Source organism: Lemur catta, chromosome 15, assembly GCF_020740605.2.
Source record: "Lemur catta isolate mLemCat1 chromosome 15, mLemCat1.pri, whole genome shotgun sequence".
Lineage (NCBI taxonomy): Eukaryota > Metazoa > Chordata > Mammalia > Primates > Lemuridae > Lemur > Lemur catta.
Genome location: NC_059142.1, coordinates 1552555 through 1575709, shown reverse-complemented (window position 1 = coordinate 1575709; position 23155 = coordinate 1552555). Strand labels below are relative to the sequence as shown.

Genomic DNA, 23155 nt, shown 5'->3' with positions numbered 1-23155 from the left:
GTATTTTTTCTTAAATATATTTAAAATAAATTTTAAATACCATCAGCAATTTTTTTTTTTTAGAACCTTTGTATGCCTCTTGTAGAACACTCATGCCTCATAGAAAGCCATGGCTGAACAGAGCTGGATTTACATCACAGAGTCACCATTTACAGGCCTTGTGACCTTTGCCAAATTTTCCTCTAAAATAAGGGATAATAACATATGGGGGTTTTGTGGAAAATTAAATTAGATAAATTAAGACACATGGTACTGGCACATACAGTGGAGTTGTACACATTTATTTTGATGAAATTCTTAGTTATTAGTATAGTTTTATATGGTGGGAGCAGGTAGAAAAAATGCTTTGTTTTTGTCGTTTTATGTGTGGTCCCTAAACATAAAGCACCTATTTCATCTGAGATGCAACTAAAGAAAGCGCAAACTATTAAATGCTGCAGGCTCCCCCGCTGCGGCCTCCCAGAGTGCTAGGATTGCTGGTGGGAGCCACCGCGGCCAGCCTCAAGATTTGAGAATACTATCTGCAGAACTGATGCCTTAGCATAATTTAAAGAAGCAGGATGAAAATGAAGGTATGAAAGTTGAAGATTTGTTGTTTATTGTAGATACCATGTTGTAAGAAGTTGAAAATAAGGAGAAGGACAGCAATATGCCAAACTTTCAAATGTTGCAAGCTATTGTCTCTCACTTGCAAAAATTATCTGATGTGCCTTCTTTAAATGGAGGCTATCCCTGAATGAATGACGTTTATACCAGGCTTGCAGAAATGAACAGTGCTGTGAGAAACCTCCAAGAACTCTTAGAATTAGATAATGCATCCACATTGTGTGTGCTGGTAAGCACAGGTGGAAAATTGTGTAGGCTGATTAATGAGGCTGTGAATGAGCAGGTTAAGCAGGTACTAGGACCTGAAGACCTCCAAAGCATTATCAACAAATTGGAAGAACATGAGGAATTTTTCCCAGACTTTCAGGAATTTCCTAATGATCTAGTTGAAATCTTAGAAGTCGATGAGTTGGATGCCACAGTACCTGCAGTAAAGAAATTAATAGTCCTTTCATACTGAAAACAGAGCAAATCATTCTTACTGTGTAAATTGCATTCTTAACATTTTGTATTTTGTGGGATTGGTCTTATTTTGAGACAAGGCTATAAAATGTATTTGCTCTTAGAATTCATCCCCTTAGTATTGGGCCATTCTCCATCTATATAATTTTTATTAACTGTGAGATTCTTATACAGAAATAGTTGCTAAGGTAATTAAAGTAGTAAATTAATTTAAGATCCCTTAATCATTTCTTAAGCAATTCTTGAGAGCTTAAAATTTAAAGTTGTTTTAAAGTAGAGTTTGTGAGTAAAAGGGGAACCCAGGGAGAGAGATTGCAAATAATTTCAGGGCTTAGTGACCTTTGGGCTCAGGGCAAAAGGCATGCCAATGGCTAGGTCCAGCCGCTAGCAAGCTGCTGCGCTCCTGGCAGGGATTAATTGGCACATTCTGTTAAGATGTACCTCGCAGCAGTTGCCCTTTCAAAGCAGGAGGGAGAAAAGGAAGAAAGAAAAAAATGTTTTATCATTTATGTTAGGGTAGGAAATGAATCATGGGGTAACATAGATGAGTAGTCCTAATAAAAAAAAAAGGTCTTTTTTTCTAATCTTGATGTAATGCACTTTTTTAATAAGCACATGAGATCTTAAATAAAATTTTGTAAAGAATTTCCAAAAAAAATTTGTAAAACATAAATGCTGTAGGGAAAACTAACAGGTTAGACTTACTGAGAGATAGTATGTTTGTATACAGTTGTATTTATAAAACCATGTAAGCTGTACTTTGGGTAACTTAAGGGACTTTCAAGCCTTATTTGACTATATGTGTGATTTTTATTTTACAAGTTGACTTTAGAACCTAACATCAGCCTTAGAGGCCATAGCTAGACTTGAACAAATATTTAACCAGTGGTGGTACCTTGCAGTTTTTCTCTTATTCAGTGAATCTGCTAAGATATACCTGGCTGTATGTGTAAATATTTCTTAATATCCTTTACAGAATACAGAGTTTTTAGTCATTGAAACAGAGTAAATGTAATACTTCCTTTATTGCTGGAGCTGTTACTGGTTGATCCCCAACAATTCTAAGGCGGCTGGTGCAAGGAATTTCAAGCTTATTTGTGATTAAAGTACATACTGATAAAACCAATAGTATTCTTAATAACTGTTTTCTATGGTTTTTCAATTCAGGCTTTGTTTTGTGAATCCCTCTTATACACACACTCTAATCACTGTTATATAATATGGTGGGTATTTAGCAGATATTTCTCTAATCTACTTAATAATGCAGTGTTTTCTCATACTGACTGTTATTGTTCTAGCCAAGCAGACTGATTGTTTGAAGTATTGTCTTTGGATAACTGAAGGCAGGAGCACTGGAAATTGATTCTGTGGCCTTGCTATTTTCCTATGAAGTCTAAGTGAGTCTATTTATCATTTGATATTTTGAATCACAAAGAAACTTAGATAACTGAAAGGAATACCTCTGCAGAATGTAGGATTCTCCATTTTATTCTTATTAAATTATCAAAGAATGAAATGAAAATGAGTTCTTTAAAACGATCTTCCTTGGAGGCCTCTTGGTGCCCAGTCGTGTCAATGGCAGGTGAGAAGGTGGCCCACGCCGTTTGTTGGTGACCTTCCTGAGAATGGCTGGGACAGATGTAGGAGATTTTTTTTCTGCTCAGACCTAACCTGATTCATTCTCTTGCTGCTTATTACCACCTGACCTCATACTTCATACTGTGTACAACACAAAGGGGAACATATGAAAACCAATGCCTTTCAATAAAGCTTTAAAAAAATTTTCAAACCCATTCCTCTGCAATTTCTGAAATGCCTGATAGTTTCTTCCAAAGAAATTTTCAGCTTACTGGTTTTATTTCCATTCACACCAAAGGGTTGTGGGGTCAAGAGTGTAGAGCAGGGTGGTTTAAGTGTTTTAAGTTCTGTTCCATTTAAATTTCTTCTATTCATGTTGATCATAGCAACAGAAGAAAGCTTGGAAAATTAAGGACAAGTAAATTCAACCACAGAAGCTTATGAGTAGCTAGATTAATTTCAAAAAGATCAGTAAATAAATATTTTAAACTTCCACTGACCTTATTAAAATATACTTCCAGAAACATTCTGTTTGAACTATTCTCATAAATTAGTCATCTTGCAAAACAGCTATGGCAATATGATATAATGAAAAGAATAGTGATTTAGCAATCAGAAGATTGGGAATTCTTGTTTTGGCTCATTCACAGGGAGATTAAATGACATGCTAAAGTCTCCTAGACGAGGAAGCCATACATGAGAGGATTGAGTCAGATGATCTATCCTAAAAGACTTTCTGTGAGTCTGTGCTTGAATTTAGAAACCATGTAAGCTGTACTTTTGTGAATACAGCTGTATACAAACATACCATCTTTCAATAAGTCTAATATTTTAGTTTTCCCTACAGCATTTAATAGTTTGCTCTTTCTTTAGTTGCATCTCAGAAGAAATAGCTGCTTTATGTTTAGGGGCCACATTTAAAACAACACAAGCAAAGCATGAAGAACGTACCAGGAAATGTGGGTGAGAGTAAAAGCTTCGCCTTATGCAAAATTGCAGTGTTATTTTAGAGTACTGTTATCATTCTTACTCTTAGAGGGCAAAGAGTATGTAAGTCAGGATTCTGTTGTATATAGTAGATCATGCTCAGTTGGCTTAGGGGGAAAGGTGTTAAATGACTTGAAGAATTGTTGTCAGGGCTGAGCTTCCAGGAACAGTTCCCAAAGCCCCAACACAGAGCTGGACCACCAGGGAAGCTGCTGCCTCCACCAAGACAGAAGCCTTGGAATCAGGAAGCTATTGGTCCAGTTGGAAAGCTACCACTGCAGTGACCAGCACCAGAAGCATCCTGTCTCTGCTACAGTCTCTATGAGCACAGTGACTGCCCTACGCCCTGCCTCTCTTCCCCGACTCGGGGCCCACTCCAGATCTTGGCCGAGTCTTTCTGATTGGTGGAGCTATCACATCTGAAGTTCTAGCTGCAGGAGAGTCCGGAGATTTCATCTTTCTAACCTCTGTATGCCACATGGGGTTTGGAGCACATGTTGACAGACCAATCCATTGTACCTACCATTTGATAGTAAGCTAATATTTATGATAAATAACATTTTTTTTACAGTTTACAGAATAAACACACATACTTTTTATTTAGAGCAAATGTCTAGTTACTCTGCATATAAAAACATTATTTCTGGCTATTTTCCTTAAAAAATTTCTTAAAAATTGAGAGCAATACCTATGTTATTTCTGAAAGATGCAAAGCTTGATAGAGAAAACAGGATTTTAAATTTAGGATTCTCCTTCCAGCTTTGTTTATTTTCTCCACATCAGTTCTGTTTCCATCTATGTCTTTTCCCCATCCTCTGCCTTTTCAATCTGATTTTTTCTTTATTGTGCAGACCTGTGGATGAAGAGCCGGAGTCCCCTGAGGTCGATGCTCCTGGCCGGTGGCACGGCGTCTATGTTAGCAGAGCCTCGCCAGCGCCTGCAGAGTCCGCAACCACTGTTAAGTCACTTATCAAGTCATTTGACTTGGGCCGCCCAGGTATTTACTCATTGTTTTCCACAAGCGAAGCTCCAAATTCAAACCAGGCCTGACATATCAGGCCTGTCTCTACTCCACACTGGTCCCAAGTTGACAGAACCACAAGGGCTCTCTCTAGATCGTACCACGTGCAGCCACACTCTGCAGGAGCCTGGCTGAGGCTCCAGGGAGGCAGTGAGAGTCTGACTCACAGATGATACAAACACAGCCACCTCTTTCTCTCCACCTCCTCCCCCACTCCAGTTCCTTGCTACCTTCCTTTCCCTCCTCTTACAGCCATTAAATTCTGGTCGCTACCATTTGCCTTCTTCCCGTCTCGGGAATTATCAGGGTCACCAGAGGCCTCATCTCCTAGGAAATGAGGCCTCAATCCTGTGTGTGCATCAGGCCCTCTTGTTGGGACCTCTGGCCATCCCCATCTTGCAACCTGCTGCTAGACTGTTTTCCACCTGGTCCTGTATGTGACCACCTATGCTGATCTTGGTGCATCCCCAGCCTTTGCTGGGAATGTCTGACTGACTCACAGTTCCCCTTCAGTTGTGCTTATCTACATATGTGATAAAAATGCACAACTGTACTTTATACATATACTGTACACACATAAATATAGTAAATAGGGGAAACAGGGTGTGCATCCAAATAACAATGTCTGTATTACCTTGACCACAACAAATATGCCATTGTATCACAAGACTGGAGTAAAAGCTAATCCTAGATTAGCTGATTGTCTCTGCTGAAACAGTTGCAGCTAAATTAGATTAAGATTAGACTACACATATGGAAAGATATGAAAGCCCAGTGAGTTAGTCTGTGGAGATGGGAAATGAATGAACTGTAATAGTTTGTACAAGAACTTCCTTGTTTCTTCCTCTTGTAGGTACCTCATTATATATACATTTCCTGTTTTCTAGGTATCCTATACCTAAGACTTACCCTCACTCAGCTAACTCCTTCCCTCTCATTTCCCCAATTCAACTCTAGGCCAGAGTAGAAAAGGATAATAGAGTAAATGTTATACTAAACATCATGGGACACTTTTTAAGTCACCAAAAAAGTAACAACAAATCAAGAATTATTATTTGCTATTTTGAACTGGAACAATATATGAACGTTACCATCTCCTTTCTTGGCAGGTGGAGCTGGACAGAATATTGCTGTTCATAAGACCCCCAGAAGCCTCCTAAGTGGAATACCGGTGAGGACCGCTCCAGCGGCTGCTGTCTCTCCAATGCAGGTAGTAGACAAGCCACAGAAAGAACCACTGCTTGAGGATTGTTGTGTATCCCTCTATATGTTTTTCTTTCTTTTTTTTTTATTTCAGCTTATTATGGGGGTACAAAAGCTCAGGTTATATACATTGCCCATGTCCTGCCCATCCCCCTGAGTCAGAGCCTCAGCGTGTCCATTCCCCAGACAGTGCGCCTGGCACTCACCATGTAGTCATACCTCCATCCCCTCCCCCCACCTCCCACCTCCCCGAGTCAGCACCTTCAAGCATGACCATTCCCCAGACGGTGCGCAAGGCACTCATCATGTAGGCATACACTCCCCCCCCAACCCCCCACCCCGCCTCAGTCTGATATCCAGTTGGTATCATAGATGTTTTTCTTTATACATATTTGTGTGTGTGTGTGTGTAGAGTGTATGTGTCTGTTTTGTAAATTGGATTACACATTATTCTGATGCTTTATCATTGTAATGTAAGCTCTGTGAGGGCAGGGATTTTTGTTTATTTTGCTTGCTATTATATCTCTTCTCTAAAACAGTGGCTGGCATGTTGTCATAACATAGTAGAAGCTCAATAAATATTTGTTGAAGGAATATTTTAGAGACATCTTTAAATATCAATAGTTGGAGAAATAATTCATTTTTTAAAGGCTACATAATATGTGGTGATTTATTTAGCCACTTTTCTATTGATAGACAATAATGTTGTTTTGAATTTAACTTATTACAAAAACAATACAGTGAAGATCCTTGTACACATTTTTGACCTCTTAAGGGCCTATTTCTGTATAAGGGTGTATCAAGATTCATTTGCGAATATCAAAAATCACTGTAGTTAAGCAGAAAGGAATTTAATAGAGGGGATTTGGTACTGGAAGGGCTGGAGGGAAAGGCTGTAAGTATGCACAGAGCTTCCAGGAAAGGTTCTCAGAACATCTCAAAGTTGGCCCATTGAAGGAGCTTTTGTTTCCACAAGAATCAGGAAGACTTTCTCTAGCTGTTTGCCTGGGAGTACCACTTCTGTCAAGATCTAGGATCGGCTTCAGGTCCACACTGCAACACGTGCAGTCCATGCCAGCAGAATGCATGCTCTGTGCCCCACCTCATATTACCCAGAAAGCTATGGAGCAGACACCAGAACCTCCACTCCCCTGCCACAGAAAAGCAAATGCCTTCATAGCCACGCTTGCCAGTAGAAGCTACAGAAAGGTGGCCTTGTACTCCCATGCACCTTCCAGATCTTCTGAGAGTGGGCCTGTTTGATGGAAGCTAGGTCGCTTGATGAACCAAGCTTTAAGGGAGTTTGGCAAATATACCCTTTAGCTTTCCAGTCTCTAATAATTCAGTAAATCACCCCACAAAGAGACCAGAATAGAGTTGAGTGAGCCAGTCCTGAGATCTGCCACAAATTGATTCCTAGAAAAAGAAAACGGATTTGCTGTGTTTGGAATGTTGAAAAACTTGATAGACACATTGCCCTTCAATTTATACTTCCACTCACAATATATAAAATACTACTTTTCCCAGAAACTTGACACTATTTATAAATGTTGAGGATCGAATTGATATCTTGTGAAACAATGATATCTTGTTTTACTTTGTTCATTGGTAAGATTGAGTACTCCGTAATGTGTTCATAGGACATTTATATATCTTTTGTGTGTTTTTGAACGCTTATATACTTTGCCTATTTTTCTTTGGAGGTGTTGGTCTTGTTCCTATTTGTAATACATCTTGGTATATTATGCTTTTCAACTTTATTTCATATGTATTATATTTTCTCTGTTATCTTTTAACTTTGGTTATAGCTATTTTTTACTCAAGAGAAGTTTTACATTTTTGTGTTCAGTGTTTTTCTTTATAACTTTAAGGGTTTTTGTTTCCTGCTTTAAAATGTCTTTCTAGCTATTAGAGTATTAAAATATTATCCATTAATATCTTCAAGGAGGCTTTTATTTGTTTAGTCTTAAAACCCATAGAAACTTGGATTTGGATTTAGGTGATCTTTCCCTATTTTAACTACCTTCTAGAAGCAGAAGTAACTCTCTGGAGGAAGATTACATCATCTAGAATCTTGAATTATATCCACATTTTTTCAAAATACAGTGTCATGTAGAAGAAAAAAACAACAAGAAAACAAAAACAAAACCAAGCATACAACTAGAAAATATCAAATGATGAAAACCCAAGATAAAAAAACAGGCAATAGAAACAGACACAGGAGGTCCAGATGTTGATATTATTAGACATGGACTTTAAAACAACTGAGATTAATTCATTCAAGAAAATAAATGACAACGTGGAGAATTTCATCAGAAAACCACAATCTATAAAAAAAGAATCCATTAGAAATTCTTTAACTTAAAAATAAAGTACCTGAATTAAGGACTCAACAAAGTTTAACTGTCTATATTTCTACTGACCTGTCTTCAGTTCTTTAAGCCTCTCTTAGCGTAGAAATACCTAAACCAAAACAGAGGGAAAAAAAGGATAGGAAATGGAGAAAAGGATATAAGAGACACATGGGATGGAGTGAAAAGATCTAGTATGTAATTGGAGTCCCCCAAAGTAGGAGGGAAAAAAGACAGGGCAGAAGCACTTTGGAGGAGATAATGTCCAAATTTCCCAAACTGATAAAAGGTGTCAAGCCTCAGATTCAAGAAACAGTATAAACCCCAAGCAAGATAAGTACAGAGAAAAATCACACCTAGACATGTTAGGTTAAAACTGCTGGAAATGAAAGAGAAAGCATTCTAACAGCACCCAAAGGAAGAAAAGACACCTTGATGTCAAGGAGCAAGAGCAAAGCTGACAGCAGCCTTCTCAACCACAGTGGTGGGAGCCAGATGACAACGTGGTGGCATCTGCAAAGTGCTGAAAGATATAACTGCTGTCTTAGAATGCTATAGTAGGGAAAATATCCTTCAAAGGTGAACACAGAAGAAAGATACTTTTGGTCAAATAAAAAAAGATTTTTTAACTAGCATACTTACAGTGAAGAGACTATTAAAAGAGGTTCTGTGTGAAGTTTGTTCTGTTAAAGACTATTTTTTTTATTTCAGCATATTATGGGGGTACAAAAGTTTATGTTACATATATTGTCCTTGCCCCCCTCCTCCCCCAGTCAGAGCTTCAACCGTGTCCATCCCCTAGACAGTGCGCATCGCACTCATTATGTATCTATACACCCATCCCCTCCCCCCAACATCTGCCCGACACCCAGTCAGTGTCATTCCTTAATGTGCTGTTAGGTGTTGATCAGTGAAACCAATTTGATGGTGAGTACATGTGGTGCTTATTTTTCCATTCTTAGGATACTTCACTTAGTAGAATGGGTTCCAGCTCTGTCCAGGAAAATACAAGAGGTGCTATATCACCATTGTTTCTTATAGCTGAGTAGTACTCCGTGGTATACATATACCACATTTTATTAATCCACTCATGTATTGATGGGCACTTGGGTTATTTCCACATCTTTGCAATTGTGAATTGTACTGCTATAAACATTCAAGTGCAGATATCTTTATTATAGAATGTCTTTTGTTCTTTTGGGTAGATGCCCAATAATGGGATTGCTGGATCAAATGGTAGGTCTCCTTGTATCTGTTTAAGGTATCTCCATATTGCTTTCCACAGAGGTTGCACTAGTTTGCAGTCCCACCAGCAGTGTATGAGTGTTCCTGTCTCTCCACATCCACGCCAACATTTATTGTTTTGGGACTTTTTGATAAAGGCCATTCTCCTTGGGGTTAAGTGATATCTCATTGTGGTTTTGATTTGCATTTCCTTGATGATTAGAGATGTTGAGCATTTTTTCATATGTTTGTTGACCATTCTTCTGTCTTCTTTTGAAAAATTTCTGTTCATGTTCTTTGCCTACTTTTTGACAGGGTGGTTTGATTTTTTCTTGCTGATTTTCCTGAGTCCTAAATAGATTCTAGTTATCAGTCCTTTATCAGATGTATAGCATACGAAAATTTTTTCCCATTCTGTAGGTTGTCTGTTTGCTCTCGTGACAGTTTCTTAAAGACTATTAAAGTTGATGCAACTTTGGCAAGACAGCTACAAAGAAAAGAAAAGGCATAAATTACCTGTATCAGGAATTTTAAAAGGGGAACATCACTTAATATCCCATAGTCTTTTTTTTTTTTTTTTTTTGAGACAGAGTCTCGCTCTGTTGCCTGGGCAGTGGGTGTCGTCATAGCTCATGGTAACCTCAAACTCCTGGGCTCAAATGATCCTCCTACCCCAGCCTCCTGAGTAGCTGGGACTGCAAGCACACACCACCATGCCTGTATAATCTCTCTCTTTGTAGAGACAGGGTCTCACTCTTGCTTAGGCTATGGTCAAACTACTGAGCTCAAGCTATCCTCCCGCATCAGCCTCCCAGAGTGAGCACCCAGCCCCCATAGTCATTAAAGCAATGATAAGATATTTATAAATTACTACTTTGTGCTAATTAATTAGATAATGTTGATGAAATGGTCAAAATCTTAGAAAAACATAACTTACTAAACTGACATAAGAAAAAGTAGTAGAAAAATCTCAGAGAGTCTATAATTTAAATCTTTTCCTCAAAGGAAATGCCAGGCCCAGATGGCTTCAACATGAAGCTTCCCAAACATTTAATGATGAAATAACATCAGTCTTACATAAATTCATACAGAGACTAGAAAAAGACTTAGATAAAGGGGTAAACCTTCTCAACTCATTTTAAGTGGCCAGCATAGCTTTGATAACTAGTTATGGCAAAAGGACATTAAAAAAACACTAAAAAGTAAAAGGTCAATCTCTCTTGTGAACCTCCATGCAGAAATTCTGAACAAAATCATGGCAAACCAAATTCAGAGATACATGAAAACGATCATATCAAGTTAGGTTTATTGTAGGAATGCATGGTTATTTTCACTATTGAAAACAATCAAAGTAATTAACCACATTAACAAAGGTAGAAAAAGCACATGGTCATTCCAGTAGACGGCAGGAAGATGTATTTGATAAACACCTTTTCTTGATGAAAATTTTTAGAAAACTAGGAAAGAAAGGTAAATTCCCTAATCTGATGAGGGATCTGTATTATATATCTGCAGCAGACATCATGCTTAATGGTGAAATACTGGACGCTTTCCCACAAGACTATGAATGGGACAAAGATGCCATATGTTGTCACTTTTATTTAGCTAAATAACTTGAAAAGCAAGATTGAAAAATGCTTTTGAAAATTGTGTACCACAACAATTGTATGTGGGGACGTGAGTACATTGTATCGTGCTTAGTATGATGTGGAGTAGGGCCTCTAAAAGAAAGAACGCTCCAGAAAGTCCCAAATGGCCCCACTCTTACATGGGCACAAACAGCATTGTTCCTCATACTACTGTCAACACCAACACCAATGCCAGTATTAATAGAGGCCAGACTCTATTTTGACTGTTCTAAATGGCTTTAACTCATTTAATCCTCCTTACAGCCCTCTGGGGAAGGTACTGTTGGTATCACTGACATTTTATACCTAACAGATAAAGAAAAAGCACCGAGAGTTGAGCAGCCCAGAGTCACACAGCTGGGGGGTGGCAGTCTGGCTGCAGAGCCACGTGCTTGCCTCTGTGTCGTGTGGCCTCACATGGGGTCTCATGTGAGGCTGTCACATGATGGGCACTGCAGTGACCTCCAAGATACGTTAAGTGAAAAAAGCAAAATAGTAGGGAAAATAATGTAAACTTTTGTGTTTTTATAAAAACAGGATTTTTTTTTAAAGTTTGTCTTTTAATATCATACTCACTTGCATTCTGAAATGCTTTTTTTTAGTGTGGTAAGAAACATAACATGAAATCTACTCTCTTAACAAATCTTTAAGTGCACAATACAGTGGTGTTAGCTATAAGCACAACCTGGCACAGCAGATCTTGCACAGCAGAAACTGCACTGAGCAACTCCCCATCGCCCCTCCCCATCGCCCCTCCCCATCGCCCCTCCCCATCGCCCCTCCCCCTCCTCCAGCAGCCACCATTCTGCTTTCTGCTCCCATGAGTCTGACAGCTTTAGATCCTCATGTAAGTACAGTCACGCAGCATTTGTTCTTCTGTGACTGGCCTGTTTGACTTAGCATAATGTCTTCAAGGCTCATTGATGTTCTAATGTGACAGGGTTTCCCTCCTCTTGAAGCCTAAAGAATATTCCACTATACAGATATCCCACATTTTTCTTTGTCCATTCATCTGTTCATGGACATTTAGGTTGTTTCCACCTCTTGGTTTTTGTGAATAATGATGCAGTGAACATGAGAGTACACATATCTCTTTGAGATCCTGTTGTCAGTTTTTTTGGATAAATACCTAGAAGTGGGATTGCTGGATCATATGGTAGTTCTATTTTTAATTTTTTGAGGAACTTCCGTACTGTTTTCTGTAATGGCTACACCATTGTATGTTCCCACCAGCAGTGCACAAGGGTTTCAATTTCTCCACCTCCTCACCAGCCTTTGCTGTTTTCTGGTTTTGGTGATGGCCTTCCTAACAAGTATGAGGTGGTATCACATTGTGGTTTTGGCTTGCATTTTCCTGTTGCTTCGTGATGTTGAACGTCTTCTCATATACCTGTTGGCCATTTAAAAAACAGTATTTTTAAACACATCCTTGAGCATACATAGAATATTCCAAGAAGGAGATCCACAAAGCTGATTAATAATGATCACCCTTGGGGAGAAGAACTGGGGAGGAAAAAGAGACTTTCTTTTTACCACTTGCCCTTTTTATTACCTATTCAAATCAATAATTTAAAAGCCCCGCTGGTGATTCTGCTGTGCTTAAGAACTGTTGCATGCACACCTGTGTTTATGCTGTTCTTGACGTCACAAGCTCACCGTGCTGGCGTGCCCTTTGCTTTTTATAGAGACATTCGACTTACAGCAGTGCACGGCCGGCCAGCAAAGGAGTGACTCAGCGCTTGGATCTGCCTGAGCTTGCCCTCTCAGGTAAACTGCCTTGAACAGGAAATGCTCATGACTTAATTCGTGTGTGTGCGTGTGTGTGTGTGTGTGTGTAGTTAACTTTTCGTTTCTTTGCATGAACCTGAGCTTAGAAAAATAATCAGTGACATTTATTCCAAGAGATTTCAGTCCCTAAATGCACGATTCAGCAGTGCCCCCAACAAAAGGAAAAAGCACCTCCTGCTAGCTGCACTTATCAGTGTGCTAGTGCTAGGGGGAAAGGCCAAACTTTGTTGTTTTTTATAATTGAATCTCAAGAGAATATTTTCTAATCTTTAAAAAATAACTATTTCAGGAAAAAAATCTTATCTGATTTTGAATCTGTCTATTGCATCCACAGTTCTTAAAAGATGTTATAGATGTTACTCTTATATTTTAAAGCATGGTGAAATCAGATTACTTTAAAATGATGCATCACAAAGTCATGAGAAAGAAGCAGTTGTGAGAATAGAAGCCCAGGGCTTAAGTCCTAGCTGTCTTATACTAAACAAGGGAACAGTGTTTCCATTCTTGCCTGTGAAATGGAGCTAATAGCCTCTAGCATGTCTGCCTCCCGTGGTGGTTGAAAGGACTGAGTAAAATAATGGTTTGTAATTTATAATTCTATATAAATAAAAGGTTATCACAAAAAAAGATACCTTTTTCTTTGACTATAATCCTCTTATTGTTATACCATTTTTTTTTTCTTGAGACAGAGGCTCTGTCACTCAGGCTGGAGTACATTGAGGTGATCATAGTTCACTGTAACCTCAAATCCTGGGCTCAAGCAATCCTCCTTCCTTTAGCCTCCTGAGTAGCTGGGACTACAGGCACATGCCACCACACCTAGCTAATTTTTTAATTTTTTGTAGAGACGAGATCTCCCCGTGTTGCCCAGGCTGGTCTCGAACTCCTGGGCTCAAGCAATCCTCCTGCCTTGGCCTCCCAAGGTGCTGGGATTACAGGTGTGAGCCACCACTCCCTGCCCATACAATATTTTTTTAAAAATTCAGATTCTGCTCATAAAGTCGTGGTTGTAGTCAGCAGTCCTCACTCATCATGTTTGGTTTTGTGCTACCCCTTCCATGCTGATAGCTGACAATTAATGGGGGGGACGCAGGAGCAGGTCCTCTTGGCTCGAGTTTTGGCACTGCCACTCACATTAATCCACCTCTCTGGGCTTTGGTTTCCCCATCTCTAAAACAGGAATAATCCTACCTGCCTCGTAGGATTGTTTCAAGGATTCAGTTAACACATTGAAAGCACTTAGAACGCGGCTGGGTGTGGTGAGCACTGGAGAAGTGTTTGCTGCTGTTGTCTTGCCTACTCTTCTCTGCAGAACAAAGAGAACAGTGGCACTTTCAGCCTAGTGGAACATTAAAGCTGACCAGAGTATATGCCGTGGGCACCATGTGTGTGTCTGTGTGGTCACCGTTAGGGGACAAAAACGGCAGAAGCAACATTGAGTGAACTATTTATTTACTGGTGCCCATAGGAAGGAGAGAAAGCCCAAAATCTAGATCACATAGACAGAAATTCTTTTGTTCTAAGTATAAAACAAAATTTCTGACCTTATCTCCAAAAAAAAAAAGTCTACATTGTTTTATACGGATAAAAAGAAAATCCAACTGTACTTCTTTCAGATGATGGTCAAACACGGGCAGGTTTGTTCTTAAAATAGTTGTTTCTGTGAGGCAAGTTTTCCTTGCAAATCTTGTTTGCATTTTCATGGCATTAAATAAGGATTTTAGACTTAGATAAACACTGACATTGAGAAATTTAGAGATGACCTTGGCCCATACCTCAAATTTTGCATGTGAGAGATTTCAAGCCTTGCAGAGGTTAAGTGACTGGGGCCAGGACGTCTGGTTCCTTCTGCCGCATTGCCTTTTGGTGACTTGGCTGGCGATTGATTGCTCTGATTAGCAGCTTCGTGAGGAAGTGATAAAAGTTTATGTATTAATAGGACTTCATGTCCTAATAATGGCCCCCAGGAGAAGGGAATGATGACCGAGACCAGTGGGTAGTCCAAAGGTAGGAGAAAAAAGCAGAGAAGGGGTTAGGTGGAGCCGGAGGCCCAGAAACAGGGAGGCCAAAACAGAGCATGGAGAACCTGCCTGCTCTGCGTTCTCCTACTTGCTACGCCGTGTGATGTAGGGAATAACTTGGCTGTGTGCGTAGTGCTAGGTGAGCTTTTTTTGTTTAAGTTGTGGTAAAAGACACCTAACATAAAATTTACCATCTTAACCATTTTTAAGTGGACTAGGTGAGCTTTTGATCATAATATTTGTGTCATCTTCACTCTGTTCCACCAGCTATTGTGTAGAAAGACCATTCTTTTAATTGACAAGATAAATACTGAAGCCGAGACCACAACGGCTATTGCTCTGAAGTAAATACCTTATTGACAACCCTCCCCTCACCCCCGCTGGGCACCAGTCTGCTTGAATGATTCTGTTTACTATAATAAAAAAAAAAAGAGGATTACAGGTGAAAACTGCTTGCTTCCAGCAACTTCCAGCAATTGCTTGTCAACATTGAGGTCATCAGAAGCTGCAGAATCAGGACAAATGTGCTGTTTTTGTTGTTCTCTTTAGTGCTGTAAACACTGTTTTTCTCTGTTGTTCAGAGCTAATTAGCCTCACTCCCCACTTTACCACCCATAATTGGTGGCTATTACTGTGGAGTATTGTTTTCTCCCCTGACTCTTTGTGGGTCATAGGAGGCAGCTGTGGGCTTGGCCGGCCCCTGGCTGTTGTACAGCTTTGAACAAGGCAGTAGTTCTCCCAGCTCCAGTTTCCTCTATAAATATAAACTAGACAATCTTGAATATTTTCTTTTGTTCTACACTTTTGTGGTCATTTAAGAAACGTCATCTGGCTGGCACTGCTGGAGAGGCGGAGGCAGGAGGATTGCTGGAGCCCGGGAGATCGAATCCACAACCAGCCTAGGCAAAGGAGTGAGACTGTCTCTCAAAACAGAAAAGGAAAGAAAGAAATATCATCTGGAGGATTCAGCCCATTTTGTTACCTGTTTTGACTCAGACTAATATGACAGCAGAAAGAGCCTTAACAGAATCATTCCTACTTACTTTGCAGTGAGCCAGGCCCTGCGGGCCATTCTTGGTTCCCAGCCTTTCGTCTGCCGCTGTTACTCACACCAGGCATTTTCCTGCCAGCTCTTTCAGATGTCCATTGATTAAAACAAAATGCACTACTTGGGGGCAGGGCTGGCTTGTGAGCACTTGCATAAGGCCGTTAAAAGGGCCCATGCTAGGTTTAACACTTCAGTGATGCTGTCTTGAAATTCATCCTAAGTTTTGAAAATGGGGCTGATTTGACACGAGGTCCTGTAGGTGGTGTAGCTGGGGCTGCCTAGAGAATCTTCTCTAGGAAACACCACGTCTCTATTTGTATTGTTACTACTTTAGGAAGTGTGTGTGTATGTGATATATATACATTTGGACTGGAGAATAGAATGAGAATTGCGTTGTACTTGAGAGTAAAATATGACAACCAAATTCCTCTTCTTCGGGAATAGGTGATTATGTTGTCGTTCACACAGATCTTCTAAAAGGAAGGGCCGAGGACCTGAAGCCAGACCCTTACCTCCGAAAGAGCCCCTCGCTCGAGTCTCTGAGCAGACCCCCCTCTCTGGGCTTCGGGAACACAAGACTGCTGAGCGCCTCCACCGGCGGGCTAAAACCACAGAGTAAACTTAGGTATCGTGTTTAAAACAGTAAGAAATCAGAGAAACATTGGACTGATAACCTTTTATTCTTCCTTCTGTTTTATCCCCTGTGGTCGATTTACTTCTACAAATATTTCCTGAATGAACGTGATTAAGGTGCAGCACCTGCCCTGAATGGGTCCAGCAGGAGGACGCAAGACAGTGGTGGTGTGCAAGATGACATGGAGGGCTGTGGGAAGCATGCTGTATAGCAAAGCACTTGGGGGTTGTTAGCTGGATCAAGAAGTCTAGAGAGAAGTGGCAGTTCTTCCAGGGGTGTAAAGGTACCACCATGAGCAAGCCGTGGAATGGTGTTCAGGGAGCAGCGGGCGTTGTTGTGTGTCTGGACCAGGGTGTGGGCTTCATGCGGGCAGGGGCCCTGCCGTGCGTATGGTAGGTCTCCATCAGTATTTGTTGGGTGGATGGGTGGATGACTAGGATATTGCAGCTGGAAAGGCAGGTTGGGGCCTTACTGCAAATAATCTTCATGGCTAAGAAAGACATGTGTACTTATTTTGGTAAAGTACTGGGGAACCACTAAGTTTATGGGATTTTATTTTTGTTTTTGAGCAGTGGTACAGTGAGACTGGACCTATACTTAAAGGAGGATTAATCAGAAAACAGTGACATATAAGGCAGAGAGGCATTTTGAAATCAGTATTTAAGGAGGACTTTCTCGGGGATGTGAAGGAGGGGGTGGGCCATGGGGAGGACAGCAGGCTGATGGGGTGGTCACCAGGAGCCCGTCTGTGCTCCCACACCTTTGCCACCTTCTCCCTTTTTGGTGCCCCTGTCACCCAAGCCACAGCAAGCCCATTTTAGCTGTTTCCTGTCTCTTCTGAGTCTTCCCTGCTTCCTCATGTTGGTTAGTCTTCTGAAGCACTGAGCACATCCTGCCACAGACTTTGCAGAAACCTCCCACGACTCTCTGTCATCCACACTCCTCATCCTGCTCTTCTAGATGTTCCATGACTTAGTGCCACCTCCCTACCCCCAGTCACCTGCCAGAATGTCCCAGCCCCTCCCTCCACCTGAGCCTGTTTTGCTCCCTGCCTTTGCAGTACCACATGAGCATTTCTGACTGCAAGTCTTTGTTTATAAAGTTCTAGCCGGACTTGCCTTCCTTTTGTCCTTTCACAGTGCTACACACTGCTTCTCCTGCAAGGTCAGACCTTCCATGAAGTTGAGCAGCAACCACCCTGGCAGCACTGGCATCTCCCTCCTCCAACTTTGGTGTATTACGCTCCTTTGGGTGTTTAACTACTGTACCACTTTGCTGTGAGGATAACTATTGCATGGTATATATCTTTGTCCCCATTTAGGTTAAAATTCAGTGGACAGTAAATGTTTTTGACTTACATTTTGGTATCTTTCCCAGCCCCTTATGTTGTGCAACACACGTAACATTTCAATCAGTAAATACTTAGGAATGGGTAGATTGATCAATATACAAAATTGGCTACTTTATGAGTAATATGTTTTTAATAAATATTATAATTACCAATGTGGGTATTATAAAAGGATTTATGAAAGTCTGAATAAGTTCATGTCTTGTTGTATCTTTGGGTGTAGCCTATATTTGAACCCAAATAGATGAAGTCATATGTTTCAGAGGTTTATTTTAAAGCCCCAGATATTACATATTAGCCTGTTTACGTGCAAGAGATTTAAATAAACAAAAGAGGCTTTAAGGACCAGCATTAGTGTTATTCTGAAATTGCCCTTTTCTTTATGCCAGAAATGCACACAGGAAGGCTATGCATATATTAACATGCTATTGATATTTTACCTTTCATTGTGAAAGGTTAAATTAGTAAAATTAATTTCTTATTTCAATTTTACATTCATGTCATGGAGACAAACCATTGGCAGGACAGAACTTACTTACTTTAGAAACTCTCATTCCATTATTATTAAATTTTTTGGCAACCATGTTCAGTTAGCTTTATTTTTTAAAGAAAAATGTTGGTGAATGTTCTAGCCATCCATTTGTATAGAAACTGTTCTCCAGACTTTCACTGAAGTCTTCTGTAATTTGTCAGGGGTAACAATTCACTTCTAAGAGGTGATGTGAGACCAGGCGTATGGCAGACGCAGGCACAGTCACCATGACTGTGTAGTTAGCAGCACCTCTGACCAAAAAAGCTCTTCCCAGCCCCCTATGTTGGGCAATACACATAACACTTTACAAATCTGCCAGTTGCATAGAAAAGCAGTCATCAAATTATACAAGGAAAATTCAACTATGAACTGTTTTTTTTAATTTCCTTACCTTAGTTTACCTCACTGAGGTCTAAAGTCATGCTATTACTCTTTTTAAAATCATTTTAAAATATTTCTATTAAATACTGGATGGATACAAAAGAATATGTGCTAGGTATAAAGAATAACGTACATGGAGATCCACCCAGATAACCCACCTCCCAGTGTAAGGAAAAGGAAATTGTTACCTTTGCAATTTTCTATCAGCCCCTGTCCACTTGCATTGTCTTGCTCCCTCCTCCAAGGTAACCACCACTCCAAGTTTAACATTTGTCTTTTTTTGTTATTCTTAGCTCTTTTGCCACATATATTGACATCCCCAAACAGTATGTTATTTAAATTACATATTTTAAATTTTGTATTCATGAAAACATACTGTGTGTTTTCGTGTTGTTGGGGGTGGGGGGGGGCGTTTGTTTGTTTTTTAAGAGACAGAGTCTCACTCTTTTGCCCAGGCTGGAGTGCAGTGGCATGATCATAGCTCACTGCAACCTCAAACTCCTGGAATCAAGCGATCCTCCTGCCTCAGCCTCCCAAGTAGCTGGGACTACTGGCGCATGCTACTGCACCTAGCTCCTCTCTACCTTCTATATGTTATTTGGATAGAGGTGTAGCCTTGAAACATGTAGAGTGTTTTGTTATAAGTATCTTTAAGTCAACTGACATTGTACTAAGTAAACAAAATAAAAGGCTAGATGAATGAGCAACAGATGGATTTTAAAACAAAACTCTCCCCAGACTTACGATAGTCAGGAAGCACAATTTATTTTTCCTTTCATTCAGCGAGACATCATAAAAATGTATTATTAATGTGACTAATTTGGTTGTTTCTTTAGAGTCTTGTTGAAGAAACTAGACTTTTGCTTTTCTAATCTAGTAATTTATTTCTTGTATATTTGAGAGTTCTAAAAATTACCAACTTCTCCTTACTCTTTCTCTTCTTTCTAACCAGTGTGGAAAGGAGAGACCCTCTGGCAGCCTTGGCCCGTGAATATGGCGGCTCCAAGCGCAATGCTCTGCTGAAATGGTGCCAGAAGAAGACAGAAGGTTATGCGGTAAGGGACAATGTCATCCAACTTCCAGCCAGCTCTGGGCGATAGTAGTCCTGTGCCAGTATGTGTTCCGTGTGCACATGTTTGGTGTGCCCATATATGTGTAATTGTCACCTTTCTACTCTCCCAGGCAGGGCTGCTAGGGAGTGTTTTATATTCGTGCACTGTACAAAAGCACCCAGACGGGGAGGCAAGTATAACTAAAGGCCAGTCTGCACTACATCCAACAAACCGATACCTGCATGCAGAGTTGCGTCGCCTGCAGGGAGGGAACCTTTTTCTTTGCTCAAAGGAGACCTAAGCTTGTAGGGCGGTATGCCCGACAGGCTGCTTCTACCCGAAGAGACAGCTTTTGCTATAATAAATCATCCTCCCAAAGAGCATGCCTTTGCCTAATTCACATAAAGGACCCCCATAGGTGGGCCCCCAGAATCTTACCCAAAATTTTCTTTCTGTTGCTTTGAGAGTTGTTTGCATTTGGCTTAAGAATTTTGGTTTACTAGGAGAGTATTTATTTTCTGTGAAGGTCAGACAAGGAAGGAATACCTGATATGAGTTTAAGCTTTTTTTTTTTTTTTTTTTTTTTGAGACAGAGTGTCACTTTGTTGCCCTGGCTAGAGTGAGTGCCGTGGCGTCAGCCTAGCTCACAGCAACCTCAAACTCCTGGGCTTAAGCCATCCTACTGCCTCAGCCTCCCGAGTAGCTGGGACTACAGGCATGCGCCACCATGCCCGGCTAATTTTTTCTATATATATTTTAGTTGGCCAGATAATTTCTTTCTATTTTTAGTAGAGACGGGGTCTCACTTTTGCTCAGGCTGGTCTCGAACTCCTGACCTCGAACGATCCACCCGCCTCGGCCTCCCACAGTGTTAGGATTACAGGCATGAGCCACCGCGCCCGGCCTAGTTTAAGCTTTTTTATTGTGAAAAATTATACACAAAGATAAAAGTCCACAAAATATAAATAATAGTTTCATGAATTATTATGAAATGAAAATTCATGCAGTCACTTTTCCCATCCAGAAGTGGAACATTCTGGCTCCCATAAACCTTCCTTATGACTTTGCAATCATAACCCCTCATGACTCTCTAAGATGACTATTGTCCTTGACTCCTGTCCCTATAGTTTCCTACAAAAGTATACATCTCCGAATACTAGGTTAGTTTTGCTTGCGTTTGAATTTTACTATAAATGAAAGAAAAAACTATGTAATATTTGCACCTGGCTTTTTTACACAGTATTAAGTTAGATTTAAGTAAGATTTAACCATGTTATTGCATATAGATGTAATTTATCCATTTTCTTCACTGTTTAGTAACTCATTGTATGATTATACTATTATTTATTTATCTGTTCTATTATTGATGGACAGTTGAGTAATTTCCAGTTTGGGGCTATTATAAATAGTATGGGTATGTTCTTATACATGTCTCTTGGAACACATATGTTCTCATTCATAAGAATGAGAACATACTTGGGAATGGAATTACTGAGCCACAGGGTGTGCATGTATTCAAGTATAGTAGATAGCATCAAACAGATTCTGAAGCAGTTGTATAATTTACATCCCACCAGCAATTTATGAGAGATTTATTTCTCTACATTCTCACCAATGTCAGGCTTTTTACTCCTGGTCATTAGGGTAGATGTGTAGCAGTATCTCATTGTGGTTTTGATTTGCATTCTCCTGTTGGCTAATGAGGTTGAACACCTTTTCATATGCTAATTGGCCATTTGGATTTTGCCCATTTTTTTGGTTTGTTTTGGGGTGTGGGTTGGTACTGTGAACAGGATATGTCTTTTTGCCCGTTTTAAAAATCAGGTTGTCTTTCTTTTTCCAATTGCTTTTAACATTTCTTTGTATATTCAGGTTATAAATCTTTTGTCAGGTAGATGTATGGCAAGTATCTTCTTCCAATGTGGCATGAATTTTCATTCGTTTGATGAACAAAGTTCTTAATTTTAATTGTCTAATTTATCAGTCTTTTCTCTAATGGTTAGTGCTTTTTGTATCCTATGTAAGAAATCTTTGTTTATTCCAAGATCGTGAAGCTGTTGTCTTGTATTTTCTTCTAAAGCTTTATTGTTGTACCTGTCACACTAAATAGGCACCCTCTTTAAAATCGCCAATTCCTACTGCATTCTTATGACATTTTGCTGAAACTTCAGAAGATTCTGGCACCACAACTCCCTTCCTGGCCTTAAGCTTTTGGGGGTTGCAAGGACAGAGAAGAAAAAAAGCCAGCCAGGAAAACTGGGCCTCAGCTGAGACCCAGTCCAGGTAGTGAATTAGCAGGGCTGGGATTCTCTTTGTCATATTGTCTGTCAGATGTCTTAAAATTGGAATCTGCCCAAGAGTGTAAGTATCTGGTATCTTTGTATCTTTGACACTACCTTCTTTTAATATTGTGTTAAAAAAGAGGAAGAAAGACCTGGTCATGTTAATGACAAATACTAGAGGCTCCCAAAGTGCAGATGTGCTTGTGAACCCGTTTGTTCTTGTTGCTACTCCGGCCACTCTGCCTCAGCCCCGTTCTGAGGGTGGGGCCACCCATGAAGGAAGGGACCTCAGTCACGGCATCCCTCAGCATGCTAGCCACGCTGCTGAGGAGATGCAAAAGAATGCGACGTCAGAGACAGCTGACTGCAGAGGTTTTAGCATAAAGGGAATAGGAATGATTATGGAAGATTGAAGAAAACAACTAAAAAGAGTGTGGTCAGCCACAAATGGATCCTTGGCTGGGTGCAGTGGTTCCTGCCTGTAATCCCAGCACTTTGAGAGGCCAAGGCTGGAGAATCAGTTGAGGCCACGTGTTCAAGACTAGCCTGGGCAACACTGAGACCCCACCTCTATAAAAAATAGAAAAATTAACCAGTCGTGGTGGCGCATGCCTATAGTCCCAGCTATTCGGGAGGCTGAGACAGGAGAATTGCTTGAGCCCAGGAGTTTGAGGTTGCTGTGAGCTAGGCTGATGCCACAGCACTCTAGCTGGGCAACAGAGCGAGACTCTTGTCTCAAAAAAAAAAAAAAAAAAGAATGAATCCTTGACAGAGGCTGAGCCACTTGTGGCCTCTGCCTGGACCATCACCCCCCACTGGCGGGAGTGGGCCGAGGGAGCTGCCCGATTGCGTAGGAAAAGACATCTTCAGAAGGAATTGGCCCTTTATTACGTAACGTTGTTATAATTAGATTGCAGGGAAGACGAGGTAGATGGTAAGATGTTTCCAGTCATAATCATGAGAATAATATTTCCAGTTATAGTGACTTCTTCGTTTCTGTGAACATCTT

The 23155-nt window shown here is 40.4% G+C and overlaps 1 protein-coding gene across 4 annotated transcripts in view; it reads left to right on the top strand.

Annotated features, from left to right (window-relative positions):
• Window positions 1-23155, top strand: part of SPECC1 (sperm antigen with calponin homology and coiled-coil domains 1) — a 206734-nt gene that overhangs the window by 131296 nt on the left and 52283 nt on the right. For 3 of the 4 annotated variants that reach the window (XM_045569446.1, XM_045569443.1, XM_045569445.1), the window contains 5 exons: window positions 4485-4630; window positions 5764-5864; window positions 12746-12827; window positions 16362-16542; window positions 19765-19867. In XM_045569446.1, the coding sequence (XP_045425402.1) occupies window positions 4485-4630; window positions 5764-5864; window positions 12746-12827; window positions 16362-16542; window positions 19765-19867 (613 nt within the window). The remainder of the gene's footprint in view (window positions 1-4484; window positions 4631-5763; window positions 5865-12745; window positions 12828-16361; window positions 16543-19764; window positions 19868-23155) is intronic. The other variant, XM_045569444.1, reaches the window with a different exon arrangement.